The sequence below is a fragment of the Lipotes vexillifer genome, unplaced genomic scaffold (genome assembly GCF_000442215.2).
Source record: "Lipotes vexillifer unplaced genomic scaffold, Lipotes_vexillifer_v1.1 scaffold240, whole genome shotgun sequence".
Taxonomy (NCBI): domain Eukaryota; kingdom Metazoa; phylum Chordata; class Mammalia; order Artiodactyla; family Lipotidae; genus Lipotes; species Lipotes vexillifer.
The window spans coordinates 4,736,260-4,755,473 of NW_006797481.1; the positions used below are offsets into that span (position 1 = coordinate 4,736,260).

Below are 19,214 nucleotides of genomic sequence, written 5' to 3' on the forward strand. Positions count from 1 at the left end.
AGCAGGAGCACAGCTTTATGGCATCTCTTGTTTCCTTCAGTGTCTTCCGGGTGCTGAGTAATCCATTCATTCACTGCCTCCTCTGCTCAGGAGTGTGGGATTACGGCGCTGGCCCTTCCTTGCCTCCCTGTAGACTGTAGCCTTTGCTCTTTCACAGAGAAGCGAGGTGTGCTCAGCGCAGCACCTCCTGGGTTAGGCCGCCCGAGAGCGTTATGTGCTTCCTTTGGCAGCACGCCTCGTCACCAGGTGTGCAGCCAGGGTCATTCTCTCTGAAGAATTGGCCACATTTTTCAGTGCCGCAAGGATTTGGGTCAGTAACTCGTGGCTGCCATGTCAAGATAACCTTCTAAGGTGAGTTCAGTATATCTGTTTTCTTCTCCGCGTGGTCGACCAACACACATCAGAATCTTAATCATCAATGTGCAAGTACCTTCCCACCACTCAATTTCATATAGTTAGCCCATCAAGAGGTATTCTTGTGCTGTTCTTTTGCTATGAAAGCTAACATCTTACATCATCAGTAGCATCTTCTTAAATGATCCAACACTGTGTGTTAAAGATATGCACATTAAAAATACATATATAGCAAATTCATTTTAGTTCCTAATTCCATTCAAATTCTGGTAATGTTTTGGTGGTTTGACTTTTATATTCTTTTGTGTATTGTATTAAGACATTAACCTTTTTGTTTTTGTTTTTGTTTTGTTTTCACTTTAGGGGACACTTAACAAATCCACTAGTTCAAGAAGCTTAAAATCCCTTCACACTGAAAACAGTGAAACTGAGTTAGAAAGGATTTTGCGTCGCAGAAAGTTGACAACAGAAGCAGATAGCAGTAGTAAGCTGGTTTGAATTTTCCACGGTTCTACTCTTCCTCTCTGAAGCATCTTCCTTTATGTGTCTCTTTAACATAAAATGATCTTTTTAAAATTATTATTAAATTTTTTTATGTGAATGAGAAGTATTGGATGGCAAAGGTTCTTATGGGTATCACGTAAGAGTGCTTATGTATTTTTATTTATTGGTATGTTTATTTATTTGTAGGGAATCAGGCTTTTATGGATCTTGTTTGCTTAATGCAAGATGCCCTTTGGTAAAGACATCCGGGATGGACTTTGGCAACAATGTAGCATTGAGTAAAGGCTCCGGAATCAGAAGGCATGAGTTTGAATCCTAGCTTTGCAGTTTACTACTTGCCCTTTAAGCAAATTACTCAACCTCTCTGTGCCTCAATTTCTTCATCTATAAAATGAGGATAATAAAAGCATCACCTCATAGGATTATTCTAAGGATTAAGTCAATATATTTCAATATATAAAAAGTGCTTAGCACTGTGCCTGGCACAAAGAACACAATAGTTAGTAATAATAGTCGTAATTACAAATCAGTTACAAATGCAAAGAAATCGTCTTTATTTTTCATATCCATTTAGTTTATTGTCCCTGCCTGTGAATCAAGTGAATGAGAAAGTCCAGCTCTGTCATCGACTATAAATGACCATCTGAGCATCTTGAGATCACAGTTTGCATTGGTATCATGATATGCGTGTATTAGACTTCAAAGTGTGTTTCAGAACTCACTTTGTATGTCTTCAGTTTTTTTTCCATCAGCTTGATCATGGGAATTAGCAGAAACCTTTATGAGGTTTTCCCCTTGTTGCCAGGAGGCTGCTTTTGAAAAACGACCCTAAACTAAAATTAATAGCAACCACAGCTAATGTACTGAATCTTTTAGACTCTGTTCAATCAACTCCAATTAGTCTGTTGTAACAGTTTAAATTTGCATTGTTGTCATGTCTATCAAGTTTAAATTGCTAGAATATTAAGGATTTGGGTTTTTGATAATCAAGCTCTAGCTTTCATACAGGGATTTACTCAATGGAGTATATTGGTTCCTTGAACCAGAAGCAGCATAATACCAGCCAAACCGTTTTTATAAAAAGATGAAGACTTTGTGCCCTTCTTTAAAAAAAAAAAATTAGCCATTCAGTTTTTAGTTTGTTCTAGAAATTCTGCTGCTAGTATCCTGTAAGAATTACCACCACCCCACGCCCAAATAACCAACTCTCAGGAAAACTAAGGGATGCCGTAAAAGACTTTTTTCCCCCTTACGTTCGCTTTACAAGAATTTACCAGCCTCCATAATGAATTGTTATTCATTTGTGACTTAGTGCTGTGACTTTTCCAACATTTCATCCTGAAAGTATTCATGTAGTTGTCATTAATTTTTAGGACTTTGCGAATGCCATTTTTGTGCTCTGTCATTTACATTTTGTATTTTGCCACTGACATTTTTGTTCCTCCAGAAACATTCTTACTTCACTCACTTGGTCAAACTTGCAGCACTCACTATTTCAGAGTTAGTTTTCCATGGGAGAAATGAGGAAACATTTTTATTTTAGTCAATATGAAGATATGAATATTTCAAAGTGTGGAGAAAGGTAGGAACACATTTTATGGACATGGTGAGACTCATTTTACTGATTATATTCCACCAGTATACAAATATTCAAGGTATCATTTGAGGGAAGTTAGAATAAGAGATACATATTCAGTAGAATCATTAATATTTGGATAGAGAAATAAGAACTGTGTAATTGGCAGGATGGAGAGGAAACATACTGAAGGGAGTGACTTGTAAGTGAGCAGAAATTTTCTTTTGAGCTCCCTAGTAGCCGAAGCCAAAGCCAAAAATAAAAAGGGTGTGTGTGTGGCGGGGGAGAGGACACAAATTTACAAACTCTATCATCTAGTAAAAGAAATAACTATTTTTTTTACATGGTTCAAATGTTTTGCAAGCATCAAACTGGCAGAGGTATTTACTATGTAATCTTTTTATAAAGGTCATGGAATGAGAAAATGAAAATTCCAGGGGGCAAATAAGATGCTAAAGCAGCACAACTGCATAGTGGGAGCAAATTACAGAGATAAGTTTGATAGGTTTGTTCCTCAGGTGCATTTGAATCTCTGAGATTTTTTTCTTCTGCACACAAAGGGTTATGGAAAGGCTAAAGGTGAGGTTACAAAGTGGAGAAAGGAACCATCATAAGTGAGGCAGAGGCAGCCTGAGGTTGGCAGAACTCATATCCCAAGTTAGTATCTCCCTCAGGGGCCACAGAAACACCTTTTTCTTTAGAATTTTTTCTTACAGGACTAACTGGTATTTCCTTGATTTACCTAGACTGTGGGCTACAAAACTGACATTTCTAAGAGCAGCAAGTGCCTCTTGGAAAACATTGGACTGCTTAAATAGGATGCAATAATAATAGTGTTAATCATCATCATCATCTTAAACATTAGGCATTTTTCTTTATTTCTTTTTGTATGTAAGAAAAATAACAGCTCTGGCTCAGCTCACCCACTCTCCCTCCTTTTGAATTGGCTTCAGTTGCAGAACAGCAGCAGGCGTTGGTGTGTATTCAGAAACAGATCTTGCTTTTCTACAAGGACAGATTGTTTAAAGCTATCTATAGTATTGCAGTCAACAGTTATCCAAGGGCTGAGCAGAGGTGCTCTGGAGCACATCTTAGGTTCAGCTTCATATTTATACTTTGAGGAATGAACTTTCTTGATCTTTCTGCCCTTTTCTCTTTACCCCCACATCCCCATGCAGCGTGAGGCTTGTCACAGGCAGGAGGGAAAGGCCTTTTGAATCAGAATATTCTATAATGTCACAGATTTGTCTGCTTAAATGGTACGGAAGAAATAAATGAGAAAGGCAGACACTGATGCTTTGTGAGCTGAGGCTTTCTGCCAGACCAGGGGGGATCTGTGTCTCCCACGTGGAGTAAGTCTAGAAGAGCTGCAGTAACAGAATGGCTGCACAATTTCCCAGCCCCTCTTAGATAGGTTTTTCAAATTATAACTTCATTTTTGGAGCTCATATGTTTGTTATACTGCATCAGACACATTCATATACAAATGTAAGAATAAAATTCCAAAGCCTAATATTAATAATCAAGGATTAGCTAGCATTTTGGATTGTACCCACCAGTCCTTTCCATTTTAGGAGATGATCTGACATTTTTAAGGATATAGAGAGTCCCAAGTTTTTCTTTTTTCTTTTTTCTTTTTTTTTTTTTTGCAGTATGCGGGCCTCTCACTGCCGCGGCCCCTCCCACCCCGGAGCACAGGCTCCGGACGCGCAGGCTCAGCAGCCATGGCTCACGGGCCCAGCCGCTCCACGGCATGCGGGATCTTCCCGACCGGGGCACGAACCCGTGTCCGCTGCATTGGCAGGCGGACCCTCAACCACTGCGCCACCAGGGCAGCCCAAGTTTTGCTTTTTTCTTAGCGGCAGCTTTCAAGGTTGTTCTCTAGCTTAATTTTTTAGAAGTTCTAATTTTATTTGTACATTCGTGACATTTCATAAATTGCTTCGTTTTAAAAGGATTCCTTCTGAAGTTTCAAGAAAGACATACTAGAATCTTGCTTTGAAAAAACTGTCTAGGATAGTATCTTCCTAACTGAAGATAGAAAAAAAGTAATGATGGAGCTTAGCTTCAATGCATAGAAGTTTTAGACTGATATGCCAATAATTGTAGTAACAAGCCCTATTATAGTTTTCTGATCCTACCCAAAGAGCAGAAAAGTCCAAAAGGTAAACAGCCAAACTCTTTGCCACTTAATTTTTATAATCCTGTGTCTGTATTTTAATAGGAAATAAACCCACTTACTTCTCAATCACATTAAAATGAAAATGTTCATAAAAGCTATTTAAGGCTCAGGAAGCCTTCATGAGCCTTTTAAAAAGAGCTTTTTGACATCATTCCATTTTCTGTTTAAAATCAGAGCTGAGTTTTGGAAAGAATTAACTCTTGAGAGGCCAGATGATTCAAGTAGAGCTGTCAGAAAGACATGCTCTGTGAGAAGTAAAGACTTCACAATTCCAGTATTACTAAAGGACTGTGGTCAGTTGAGGAAACCATGGCCTGGGGTTTTAGTTTGTTAAAGGTCTGTACACAATTTCTCAGCGTGGTCCTGAAAAGCAGTAGTACCACCAAAGCAGAGCAGATTTCTAATAGGAGCCTTTTCCAGCATGCTCTTGAAATTTTAACAAAACTTGGCCTTTTCACTTCCTGAGGGATTTTCAGCTCATCTGTTTTTCAGTACCATATTAATAAGCATTGAACAGAATTATTAAACTTGAGGTATGTGTTTGGTTTTAAGGTCCAACTGGAATATTAGCCACCTCAGAGTCCAAATCCATGCCAGTGTTGGGTTCTGTATCCAGTGTAACAAAAACAGCCTTGAACAAGAAAACTCTGGAGGCAGAATTCAACAGCCCGTCCCCCCCAACACCTGAGCCAGGTGAAGGGTCGTGTAAGTTGGAAGGATGCACAAGTTCCAAGGTTACATTTCAGTAAGTAATGATGCTCTTTACTAAGTAGTGTGTAGAAGAACCTGTGATGACTAATTTGTGCGTTACTTTGCTTTGTTTCTCCTTAGATAGAGATTTCGATTTGGTTATAGCCAATAAATACTCTTCTTCCTCTGTTTGATGAGCCAACCTTTGATTCCAGGCTCCTAGCTTAGAGGTCTTATTCTGATGCAAAGCAGACATGTGTACAGAGAATCCCATCCCTAAGCTGGTTTGGTGAAATCAGATTCTTCTTCTACACAAAGAATTGACTTGGATGATCCTTATTCAGCATCAGAAGACACTTAATCATTCTTTCAAGATTAAATACTTAGATCATCCCTCTTAATGGTTCATGAGCAGCCAAAGAAGATACTAGATCTTCAGACTTACTTTGAAGGGTATGTTTTTACAACCTTATTTTCTGATTCTCAGTTAAAGATGTGCCTTAATATTGCTCTATTCTGAGACTGAAAACACGCTATGTAAAGAGTTACCTATATATGGCTTGAAAGTGGCACTTTGATCGACAAAGAATTAATCCTGCTATTGAATGTGTTTCAGACAGATCTGGTGGAGGATCAGTTTGTTTTATAACAATGGCAGGCTTTTTGAAATTAGTCTAGTTTTGCTTTAGTTCTCTTGCCAGGATGTCAGCTGGTTTGTCACATAAAGAAAAGGAAGAGGTGAGACAAATCAGATCAGCAAATATTGTAATCACGGTTAATTAAACCTTTGATTTCCTGTTGTATCAGGGGAGACAGAACCCTTTTTTGTAGCTATACCTGTCTTAGTTTAAAAGGTGAAGCCTGGACAAATGAAGTTGTGATTCAATTTAGATCTATTTTTGCCAACTGGTATTTTCTTCCACTCTTGCGTTTCTCTTATTGGTACTATTAACTTTTTTCCCCTCTTTTGGAATGAATGACCTTCTTTGCTGATTTACAGTTTTATCTAATTTCATTGTGTTTAAAAAGTACATTTTCTCCTGCAGTCATGTGTTTCCTTTCTTTTGACTGGAGTCATTTGAACAGTTCTAACAGAAAGATGATCTATATTCATTCTTCATCTGTCCTATTAAATTTGTTTAGCACCTAATTTGACACCAACAGTCTGGCTACATTTGAACCAGTATCCAGACACAAAAGCAATTTGGCTGAGACAACTTAGTTTCTGAGAAATGCTTCAGTGTGTGTGTGTATAGATTTTTTTTTCCTTTACCATTTTACACAGATAATCTTAATCAGAAAATACTGCAACTCCTTCCTTCTTTTGTCTGCCTTTTATTCTCCAAAAGTAAGTGGAAATTACATTTCCAAGAAAGGAAATGAAATAATTGCAGGCCCAAGGTCTTCAAAATGTGTGCTGAATTGACAGTGAAAAGGATCCATTTGTTGACAGACACAGTTGTTAGATGCCATAAAGGCCTATGTGAAGCTCAATTTATTTCTCATCTTGCTTGTTCAATGACTGTTTAAGAGACACGTTTCAATTTAATTTATCTACTTAAAGCACTAATACAAATACTCTGTGCTGCTGTATTAACTTTTAAACTTTGTAATCTAATGCTTGATTATTCAGTTCTTGACATGCTTTAGCTGAAATAACTAATGCCATGCATTTTCATATTGATGGTCATTTAGCAAAGAAGAGTGCCTTTCTGAAAAATGTGTTTCTTAAGTACAATTAGACTATCCAAATGAATCCAAGTATCTTGTGTATGTACATGGTAATTATTCACTTCCCAGACGTGCTTCATTCATTTATGTTTAAACCTAGCTTCTTACTGAGTAAAAGAACTTAATGTAGTCATAGGTAAGCTTTAAAAGTAAAAACTCATGTGATTTCCCAGGATCCCCTGAAAGAGGTTTAGCTACCAGGAATGAGAAGGGTTATTTTCAGGCTGTTTCTGGCTGGCTTTGGCTAACAGGTTCATTTTGTTATACTAGCCATAAGGTAGAGACAACCACATTGTCTTACCTCATAGACCTGATTTGTCACTTTGAAGTGAGATCAGCAGTTAAAAAGTGCAAATGTTTCCTTTGCTTTTAAAAAGTGCCTTTGCTCTCTGGTAATGGCACCCTTATTTTGATCTGTGGCGACACCACCATAGTGTTTTTCAGGTGAGTGATATTATCGGCTCCTGACAGGGAATCAAGGTCAAGGGAAGATATCAATCACAGTAGGCTCTAATGCATTACATTATTGCGAGCGCACACACACATTCCACCCCAGCTCTTTGCTTTTGCTATCCCCTTTGCCTCAGATGCCCTTCCCCCAGTAGCTGCACTATCTCACCTCTATCATTTCTTTGCTCAGATGTCATCTTTTCAATGAGGCCTACCTACCCTGACCACCCTATTTAAAATTGTAACTCAACTCCCTTAAACTCTGATTCTCCCTTACCCTACTCCATTTTCCCCCATAACAGTTACCTTCTAACGTATTACATACTTTATTTATTATATATATGCTTATTTTCTCTCTTTCCCTCCTAGAATGTAAACGCCATGAGGGTAGGATATTTTTTGTCACTGGTGTATCTCAAACACCTGGAAAAACTCCTGCCTTATGGTAGGCTCTCAGGAAATACTTGTTGAATAAATGAATGAATAAATACATTTTTAGTATCAATAAAACAGCAGAATATCAATTAATTAGAATACTCAGTTAACCAACATTCCCCCATTATTCAGCACTCACACATATACACATATATGTGTACATAAATATTAGATATTTTGGTTGCTTATTTGGGTTTTTAAACATTTTTTAAATGCCTAGGAGTCATTTACATTCAGTTTTGCATATCTTCTGCATCTTTGAACCTACATAAGATAAAGTTATCAGAGACAACAGAATACCCAGTTGTAAAAGAAAGATTCGGCTGTGCTCACTGCCTCAGGTGGACAGGAAAGTTTGCTAACCTACTAAGAAAACTTTTAAAGTGAAGGAAGAAACAAAGATGTTTTCTGCATAAGATCTTCACTTACCCAGAAAATTAAATAGCATCAGGCTATTCCCAGAAAGTTTATTTTCCTTTTAATTCCTAAAATCAACATATGTGTATGTTCCAAATTACTGAGTAACTTCTATCTGGTAAATTGTAGAGCCAGAGAGATATATGGATTTATTTCTTAGGAACTTATGAGACAGCAAGAGACACCTTTAATACTTAATTGCAAGGATTAATTAAAATGAACATTCTTGTCACCAGTCTGAGCAAGCAAGGTTTTTTTTTTAAGCAAAAAGAAGAAAAAGAAAGAAAAAGATAATCAGGACCTGGAGAAGCCTAATTGTTTCTATTTATCTTTCAATAATAGCTTTAGAAATATTTGTGTCCTCAACTATTTCTAATGAATACATACTATCTAGTAATAATCTCTTAAATCTAACAGTGAATTTGAATTTCATTAATTCCGATTAGTTATTACTCAAACAGGAATTATGCTCATAATCTCCCTTTATGCCATGAGAGGTAAAGAGCTGGCCAAGCAAATGGAGAGTATAAGCCTTATTTTTGCTTTCATGCTCTTTCTTTCTGATCCAAAATGTTCTGACAGTGTTAAAATAGAGTAAGACTCATTGATTCAAGCTAATCAATGGCTGGGATGGTCAATATAAAATAGGGAAAATTCCAAATTATAGAATTTTTAAAAGATAACGATTCCATTACTTTCAGACAGCTACAGTACCTGGAAATAGGCTAACTGAGTGTTGCACAGGGTCAAAAAAGCCAAGAATGATTTGTATTTTCACCAGTAAAAGCCTGTAGACTGGACAAGGAGTAACAGGGAAACACAGCATGATCCGTTTTCTAAACCAGTGTCTTTCCACATATGCACAGGGTGGCGAGCAGCACTGAATTATTTCCAGAACTCCAGCTGTACAATGAGACCTCGGGTTCGGATCTTGGGTTTGCTATTTATTATCTTTATGACCTTGGGCAAGTTATTTAATCATGTGGAAGATGAGGGTAATGATACCTACCTTGTAGGGTTTTCACGTAAATTAAATAATATATGAAAAGTATTTCAATAAATTCCTTTTCTATCTTAATGTAAAATTATAATACTGGGCCATTACTGGATTATCAAGGACAAAAGTTAAGAGTTGAAAGCTTAGGTACTGAACACCTGGCTTATTGACTGGGCCAGGTTTCCTTGGGAAAATCATGTAACCTCTGAGTTTTGTTTTTGTTTTTGTTTTTTCACTTTTTGTTGTATTGTTTTTCTTATCTAAAATTGAGGCAAGTAGATGAGGCACTCTCCAGAGTCTCTTTCAGCTCTAGAATCCCAATAATTCCTCACAAATGTGGTTGCTTGATAAAGATGGTCACAGTTAAGATAAAGAACAAGAGTTAAGCACATAGTTTTTACCCCCAACGTGTCTTTCAATATAGATTTACAGTAAAACACAAACCTAGAAATATAAAATAATTTTTTGAAAAATTTTAATTTTCAAACTACATCATAGGAACTTACAAATCCAGATTGAAATGATTGTTATCTTTCAGGGTTATATTCTTAGGGGTCAGGATACTCATTCCAACCCTGTCACTATTGCTCCAAATGCTTTTAGGCCTATTTGGATTAGAAATACCTGACCACAGAGGAAATAAATTGGACAGTCTTTCCTATCCATTTATTCTAGGGTGGAAAAAGTGGGTGAGAAGTAAAGAGTGCCTTAGAGCCACTCTGCGGGTCGTGTAAGAGAATTAGTGTCAGTATTTATTTTGGTCAAAAAATGATATGGCCCATTTTAACCACTACTGTATGTTCAACATATGTTTCCAAATGACTTTGGTTTTTGCTAGTTCATTCAGTTTTTGGAAATAGCCATCAGTTTGCCACCATTGCAGATGCATTTTTTAAAATGTGACACAGACCCATGACATGTCTCCCAGCCGTGTGTACAGAAAAGTACCATGCAATACAGTCAAGCCAAAGCTTGCTTCTTGAACTCCAGTTAGGTTGACAAGTTCCAAATTTACACATTCTGGGGTGTTGATTTAAAAGGTAACTAGGAAGTCAATATTTCAGAAGCAAACATAAGTTGAGCAATAAGTAAGAAAATGCAAGTATAATACCTAGCTGTGGGTGAAGTTGTCTTCCATTTTAATCCTGTGTGAGGTACCTGAGACACGTTAGCTCTGTTATCAACAGAATGGGGAAATCTGATGATCTCAAGTGATGTAAGTGAAGTGAATTGGGAAAACATTTGGGGGTAAAAGCCTACAACCTTCCATTGTATATGTTTCACCTCTTTATTTTTAAAATTTTCTGTTACTCTTTATCAATATATATTAATATATATCCATATTATAATAGCATTCATCTGAGAGGAAATGTGCTTACATCGCTATAAGCAGGATGTCTATGTTGATTATAGATGGAGGCTATGAGTAACGAGCCAGTTTCCAATTTGGAATTTGCTTTGGTGATGTTTTATTGTTGTTACTATCGTTTCACTAACATTTATGAAGCCAGTACTTTTATGTGTTGTTTTAATTCTTCCAAAGGTACTGAGGTTTAGTGACATAAACAATTTGCCCAAAATTCTGTTCCTAATCGATAGGTGGGTCAGATTTCATTTGAACCTTCTTCATTCTAACTTCAGAGCCCACGCTTTTTTTTTTTTTTTTTTTTTTGTCTTAAAGGGAAGATATATAGTTTAATGGCTAAGATTGAGACATTCCTACATTTTCTCATGCCTCTTTTTTTTGCTCCGGTCATGCAGGCTCAGCGGCCATGGCTCACGGGCCCAGCCGCTCCGCGGCATGTGGGATCTTCCCGGACCGGGGCACGAACCCGTGTCCCCTGCATCGGCAGGTGGACTCTCAACCACTGCGCCACCAGGGAAGCCCAGAGCCCACGGTTTTGAGCTATAACATACTGTGTTGAGTGTATTAAGAGCTGTAGGAATGGAAGGGAAGAAAATGACTGTAAGCTTTCTTCTGTAGGAAGCAATGATTCTGTAGTTAAATTGCTCCATTTGCCCTATTCACATCCTGCTCCTCTGACCCTACATACTCACAGATAGTGTCATCTCTTCCTTTTTCTTTCCTCTTCCTAAGGCTAAACTAAGCAATTAATATATCTTTTGCCAAGGGAAGAAAATGTAACCCAGTAAAGCAAAGAATTCTGCAAAGGAGAGCCAATCTGAATTAGCAAGAAGACTTAAAAGAGATTTGGAAAGAAATTGTTTCAGTGTTTTTCGTTTCAAATGGCCAATAAAGGGACATGCTTCACAAATAAACTTTTGGAAATTCCCATATTAGAATACCAGCCTAAGCTCCTTTAGTCTTTGGCATAAGTTTCATGTACACATTTATTTACATTTCAAACATGCTGAAGATTAGTTCATTCCCAGAAGTCAAATACCTTGAAAATATCTGACTTTAATCACTGGATTAGAAAGGTGTTTTACTAAATGATAATATGACAATATAAAGATGAATCACTGTGAATACAGTTGTTTTAAAACATACATTCTACAGCCCCAAATAAATTTCAGTGTTGCATCCACTTTATGCTGCACCTCTGTGAGTCAGCTCCACCTTCGGTCAATTACTGGTTAGCTCCTTTGAGTTTGTGGTATAGTGTCCATTGTCATCATATTTTAGAACATCGCTGTTTTAAAGGAAGGCAGGACAAATGGGCCTGCAGTATGGAGAAAGAGACAAGCAGATCTTACAAGAGTTCTGCATCACAATCAGGCAGAGACCCAAGAGTATCTTGTGTTCTCACAGTCTTGCTTTTTTGTCTCTGAACAGTCTCATCTAGAAGTGGCCTTACTTGTCTGTATTGAGCTTTATCATCTGTGCTCACTTTTTCTATTAATTACTTTCAGAAAGGTGAATATCCACCTGACAGTTACAGTTAAACAAGGGAGTCAACCTCAAGGATGATTTGTCAGTTCACCTAGTTACATCTCTAGAACCTTGCTTCAAAGGGGAGAACCCAGTTTCCATTGTAATTGGTGTGATTTGCAGTGATTTCATAGCTGTGTCCTTATCTCTTGGTCATTCTCAAAGATGCTTTTAAGCCACAATTGCCAGAGCCCCCTCCAGTTACTACTTCTCTAATTCATCATGCTCCTCTTCAACCCCAGAGCTCCCCAAAACTCTGCGCTTTATCAAGCTCTTTAAAATGGCCTTTTCAACCATCAGACAGGCGGCTAGCTTGCCTTTTTTGTTTGGGAGATCAAAACAGGTCACATTGTGCCCGAGAAGAATTTAAAAAACAAAAACCTATGTAGCAATTACAGGACTTCAAGTTCAGTAGAAAAATGACTGTTTCCAGTGCAGCCATTTTTATTTTAATTTGCATTTAATTTCTAGGTCTGTGGTGTCTCTAAACACGTGCGACCTGTGGCCCCACACAGATTTATTTTTGTAAGAGTTCATCTTGTTTGAGCCATTAACTGAATACCAAAGGGTAGTTGATCAAAGATAAATTTTAGGTATCTCATGGTTAGTGTAATCTGTCAGATGTTTCTGTGAAAGAAAAAAGTCTAATTGCCTTTCAGGTTTTGAATTAAAAGTAAGATTGATTGACCTCTAACTGGTCTCTTCAGTTTTTTTCCCGTTATTTCCAGTGTGAAACTAATGTAGAAAAATGAAATTGAAAAGTATTGCTCTTTTGCATTTGCAGCTGGAGAATCTGAGCCTTTGAAATATGTTACCAAATAGAAATTGAGATTCTTAACTTACTTTTAGGGAAGCTTGGCATTAAAATTGTCTCAAATATTGATCTCATCTGGAAATTAATTTGGTTAGTCATACAAGTATTACTTTAACGGGATTTGGGTCAACATTTTGTTCAAATGGAAAATAGAGAAGTTTTTAGTGCTTGTGGTGGAAAGAATAGGTTTTCTTCCTGTTACTCCCAACTCTACCATTTCCTCCCCTCCTCCTCTCCTCTTTTCCCTCCTTTTGTGTGTGTGTGCATACGTGTATTTGCATGCATGGTGTGGAGGGGAGAAAGGAGGGCACCTTCCCTGTACTTAACAAACATTCGTTTCTGAGAAGAGACTACTAGCTAGCAAATGAACTGCATGGAAGTTACTGCTTAATCTGATGCTCTTATACAATTAAAGGATTTGCTCTGCTCTCAACTGTAATCTTAGTACGGCTGAATTGTGTACAGACACTGCAGGAAACAGCTCTGCTCAGCAGAGCACTACTACAAAGGTTCTCCATGTGTTCCTGTACATGGACAATTAAGTTTTAACAACAAAATTAGCAGAACAACTGGATGTTCTGGAAGTTGAGATCTCCTCACTCAGTCTCTTTTTCCTCCCCCCTCCAGAGGAGTTTTCCTGTGGGCTGCCCAGAAGATCCGCCTGTCAGTTTTGTCTTACAGGTGTTCTGAGTTGCCTTACAGACAGCAGCTTCTTCCAGATTAATTGTTGAGGCTGTATTACACCTAGTGTTAAAATTCTGTTGAGTAAATCTCAAAATAACTGTTAAAATGCTGCTGAGTAATTCTCAATTCTCTCAAAGAATTAATTGCCTTCTAACATTTGCCTCCAGTTGCAAACACCTATGATTTTAAGAGACTTAGCATAAAATATATCATTTCTCCATGGAGAACCATATTGCTTTTGGTGCTCTGTCATTTTTTTAAAGCATCTTTCAGTAGTCTCTGCAGTATTTTTGTTTCCTTTTAGTTTTGTATAGTGGAGTAGTGGAGACTTAAAATTTATTCAAATAGAAGTCTGGCTAAAACTTAAATGCAATTTCAGATCTGAGGATAAATTGACTTAACTTCTGAAACCTGATAAATGCTTTTCATTTGAAATATATTTTGTCATATAACTGTATGAAAAGTAACACTCTGAATGCTTCATGACTTCCTGTCTTAAAAGAGAGTTTAAAGTATATCATGTAGTAAATTTAAAGAAAAATCTTCTAAAATTTAAAAAACATTGCTCTGAAAATTAAGAATGAAAACGCAAACATTCTGTGCATGGCAGCTTTCTTGAGGAGCCAGTGTTATTTATATATGGTGCCTCTTGTGGAAGCCTTCATGTTCCTTAAAATATCTCTTTTAAATAATATTCACATTTCATAGCTGAGATCTCAATGGATTTTCCATGGTGACTTAAAGTTGTACAAAATTACAAAAAGTAGCCAAAAAAAGTATCATACACGTTTAAGAATCTTTGCCTGTGCTAAAATCAGTCGTAGCTCATGCTTTATCATAGATTTTGCTGGCGAGGATGGTCCAGTTTCCTGAGCCTCCCTGGGCCAGTGTATTTTGGCATCTGTAAATGTGCGCAGTCCAGCTTACACTAGAAGAATAAAAGAACTGGGACAAGGCTTCGTAACGTGCACTGTGGTCTGAGATATAACCCGTGCACTGAGATGGCTGTGCTGCAGTTTTTCCACCAAAGAAACTATGGCTCAGTGTGGACACAGAGGTCTTTGCCCAGCCATTGTTACCTCTGTTAAAAAGGAATTCTTGTTAATCTTACGGCAAATCAGCATCTAGAAGCTGATGTCAGATTTTCAACCATGGCGGTATTCTGTTGTTTAACAATATTATTTTTCATAATTTAAATGATATCTATTTTTCCGTCAAATAGAAGCTGACCCAAATTGGCAAACTAATTTATTCTTTGCGCTAAAACGCAGTTTCAAAAAGTACACAAAGCCAAAAGAAATTAGCTTTGTTTTTCCTACCTTCATTATATTTAAAAGTATTAGAATTAGCAATAATATAGAAAGTTTCATCTTATGTTTGAAATTTTATTTTGGAAAGTTTTGGATAAGTGTGTTAAAATATCCTGAAAAATGGGATGTCTGAGAGAAACAGTAAAACCTACTTCTGTTGTAATGCCACTGCTGTTCACTGCTGTAGTAACTGTATAAAGGGCTTGGGGGGGAAAAAAAAGTAAGACTTCCTATTTTTACACAAGGGAGAATATAAAACTGACTTCCTCTTTGGAGTTTTCCCAGGAAACTACTTTATAAAGACAAATTTAAATCTTTCCGTTTTCTGTCCTTGAAGGTGGTAAATATGATTGTAGCTTTATCCATTTTTATTGTAAATGAAACAGAGTTCAGACCATCCGGCTGTGCGTCATCTGTTGGATGGCTGCCACAGACTAATGCAGGCGTCCCGCTGGGAGACCAGAGAAGAACTATACTTTGATTCACCAGATTGTGTTAAATAGTCCAGCTGTTGCGATTTGAAAGATAGTTACCTCAGAAGTGAAATAGAAATGAACTTGACATTTATGCCTCAAACCATTTTTACACTGTTTGGCAATCAGCTTTTCAGAGGTAGCATTTTATAAAATAACTCTCACTGCTTAAAAGTTTCATTCACTGTAATGTTCAAAATGTCCCACCTTTATATTATCAGTAGAATTAAGCTTGAGTGATATGCAGAATTTGCATGAAATAAGCATTTTCCCCCTTCATTTCATGAGCTTTGATTGTATTCAGTTGAGCTCAGAACCATGTCTATTCGGACTCTTTTGGGCATTAGTTAATTTGAATTGCAGCTGAAATGTTAGCTCGAATGTTGCTGAATATAATTGGAATGTGGAAAGTTGATTTTGAAAGGAATTTCATTGAATGCAAACCATGATGTGCTTTTTACAAATTAGAATGCTGCAATTTCATCTCCTGTAACACGGTCCGATAAGTGACTGAGTCCCTTTATTATAAAGTTCAACTTCGGCAATACCGTTTGCAACTGTTCTGATTCTTCTGGTACCAGTACCAGTTGGAGTCAGGTTTTTCCTTTTACCAGCAAGTGGCCTCATCTGCCCCAGCCCTACCTTCTGGCCCTCTTGCAGTTGGGGGAGAAATAACTGCTTTGTAAAAAGAGCAACCAAGTTGTACTTGGGCATCAGGCTTCACAGAGTGGTATATAGATTGATATATTGTCTCCTAGCTTTTATTTTGCTTTTGGGTTTTTCTTTTTGTCTTGAAATAGCACTTAACAAATGATTTAAAATGACCCATGAAAATATCTATTTGATTGGGTTAAAAATCACTAGCAGTATGTTGTGGTAAGAAAAAAAAGTACTGGACAGGAAGTCAAGAGTCCACAATTTTAATCCTGTATCTGCTGTTGACAAATTGTGTGCCCTTGGACAAATCATGTAACTCACTCTTGTTTGGTGTCTTCACCTGACAAATGAAAAGGCTGGACTAGTTCATGTCAGTAATCCCTCTCAGACTGAACATTCCATGATTTTAGTCTTTATGTCACCTATAAAATTTAAGTTTTACTTGGAGATTTTCCAGCGTACAGGAGAAGGTCTGCTGTACTTTTTATGAATACTGAATTTTAATTCCTTATTTGTGGCCATTGCTCTTAGATGAAGAATTAAAGAAGAAAAATTGAACGGAACAATAGTATAGGGCAATTCCCGTTGGATTGTTGCATTTGAGCAGCTGGGATTTTTACCTTGGGGGAGAAGCTTCAGAGTTAACCTTATAGAACCTGCCACTATGGCTGCCTAGAGCCAGAGCCTGCGTTCTTGGCAACATCACTGATGGAGCTTTCTGGCTCTTCCCGTGAGATGGGAATGGAGTTAGAAATGAAGCCTAGGAGGAAGGCCCTTCATTCCAGAAGGAGCCCTGGGCAGCTCCCCATGGGAACCAGGAATGGACTTAATGATGTCAAACCAGGAAGAGCTAGCTTTACGTCACAAAGGAAGAAAAAAATACAGAACAAAACGAGGGGTAGCTTGAAGGGATGGATTTTATATTTATAGTTCTGAAAGATGAAGCTGAAAACAGGGATTCAGAAAGAATCAGTAAACATGCCAGAATTAGCCTGTGGCATCATTATCATGTTTTTGGAAGATGCCTTTGGTAAATAGCTGTGTGATGTTGTGGAAAAATCAGGAACAGGAAGATAGGAGCTTCTGATTCTTGTCCTGGCTCTGCCACTGATAAGCTGTATAATTTTAGGTCAGGCTTTCCCTCTCTCCACACCTCATTTTCCTCATCTGTAAAAGGACCAGTTGGACTAGATGATTGCCATAGTCTCTTTTAGCCTTAAGCCACTGGGATTCCAAGTCAGTGGTCATTAGCTTCAAGAAGGTAGTTACTCTGATTCTCAACACGTAATTTTCCACTGTGCCAAGTTCAGTGATAATAAAGGTGTTCTCAAATTGGAGTGTACAGGTGACTTAATAATAGATTAATCTATTATTGAGAAGCCTACTTCAGGAAAGAACAATTCTCTGGACTGAGACAATTCCAGGACAGTTTCAGCCTGGCAATACAAAGTTTCTGAGTTTTCAGTTCAGTCAACATCATTTGCTGCTGTTTTGGAGCCCTGAGAGCTTCCTGGAAGTTTTCAGCCTTCAGCTGATAAAGAAAGCATTTTATCTGCAGACACACATGGGCATGAGAACTTCCGTGGTAGTTCTACAAAAGTGATGAAGGTCAGTATGGGTTGATGGAAGTTGCTCACCTAGAATGAGATGGATACTTGCTTTGCATGCGTAGAGCAGACTGGCTGGCTTCTATACAATGAGGCTTAGACCCAGGTAGTGGAACCACACTGGGGACTTGACCAGCAGACTTTGTGTGGCTTTGACTGTAACAACTTTAGCTAGGCCGGAACTTGGAACTTCATTTCCGAGAACTCCCTTTCCCATGTGTTTCCAGGTTAGGGTTGTCTACAGGAGAAATTTGCACGAGATTTAGAAAGTGGGAGTGACATAATAGTCTTTTTTTTTTTTTTTTAATGCTCCCGAAAGTGCGTAGGGCAGACTGTTTTACAATTCATGCGCGTTGTCACCTAGTTGGCATGTGGCACAGCTGGCCCACAGTTTCTCCAGCTCCCCCCATCTCCCCTCCAGCTTCCCCAAATCTTAGGCCAGGTGCACGTGCAAGTCCATGTGGAAGGGCTCCAGTTTACCCTGCAGCTCATCTGCATCATCGGGATTGGAGACTGTGAAAGACAGATGCAGCTCTGGTTTGTCCTCAGCTTCTTGCCACTTTTCACCCATCTTCCTTTTCAGCTGCAAGACCTGCTGATTTCAGGCCCAGCATAATACACAGAGGCAACAGACTCACGTAGACTGCCTAACTAACTCTCTCTCTCCATTGCCTGAGGTCTAATGCCTATAATGAATCCTTTATGCCATTCATGGGGGGTTTACTTCTCTGACCATACCCTAATGGACTCAGCCTTCCAGGTGTTGCCTGGGTCAGAGAAAGTCAAGCCAGATACCACCTGGGTAACTACATCCCATATTGATTCCCAACGCACAGTTAACAGATATCTTGAGAAGTGGATCCTTGGCCAAGGTAGATGGGCAGTGTCATGGTGTTTTCTAATGACAAGGGTGTTGCCAAATCCAGGCAAAAATAACGGAATCTGTCCTTGCTACAGTATAGCTTTCCTCTCAGGTCATCTTTTTGCTTTTACCACCTCCAAAGAAGACAGTTATGTGCTAGTCACTTATGAATGATGATCAAGTCACACGGTATAACTGGATAGCCCTATGGAGTGGTTTTCAGACATTTGGACAGATCTCATAGTACCAGGTGATAAAACTGTGGTCACTGGGTTTGAGTTTTGGTACCTGTGGCTGGATCGTGCAGGCCACTTTGTCTCAATAGTTGATCATTTGTTCTGTTACTTTTGTTGTATAAGAGAGACCTTCAGACCTACTCACACCAAAGCCTTGGTTTCTGCACATTCATTCTGAGCCTTTCACACACAGTAGTAGTTCATTCGTATTTGCTCATTTGTTTACTCCAGAAATGGATCTGCGCTGGGTGCTGGCATAGATCTGTGAACAAAGCTGAACAGTCCACCTCATGGATGTTTACATTTTACTTGAAGAGAGAGACATTAAACAACTGGTTGCCA

General features: G+C 38.2%; 1 protein-coding gene across 6 annotated transcripts in view; it reads left to right on the plus strand.

Moving 5' to 3' along the window:
* Positions 1-19,214, plus strand: part of SHTN1 (shootin 1) — a 116,924-nt gene that overhangs the window by 94,810 nt on the left and 2,900 nt on the right. For 3 of the 6 annotated variants that reach the window (XM_007469591.1, XM_007469593.1, XM_007469592.1), the window contains 2 exons: positions 718-838; positions 5,169-5,361. The exons of 1 other annotated variant lie outside the window; for it this stretch is intronic. In XM_007469591.1, coding sequence (XP_007469653.1) covers positions 718-838; positions 5,169-5,361 — 314 coding nt within the window. Of the gene's footprint in view, positions 1-717; positions 839-5,168; positions 5,362-6,591; positions 6,821-19,214 lie in introns of those variants that run through there. 2 more of the 6 variants (XM_007469595.1, XM_007469594.1) reach the window with 1 other exon arrangement.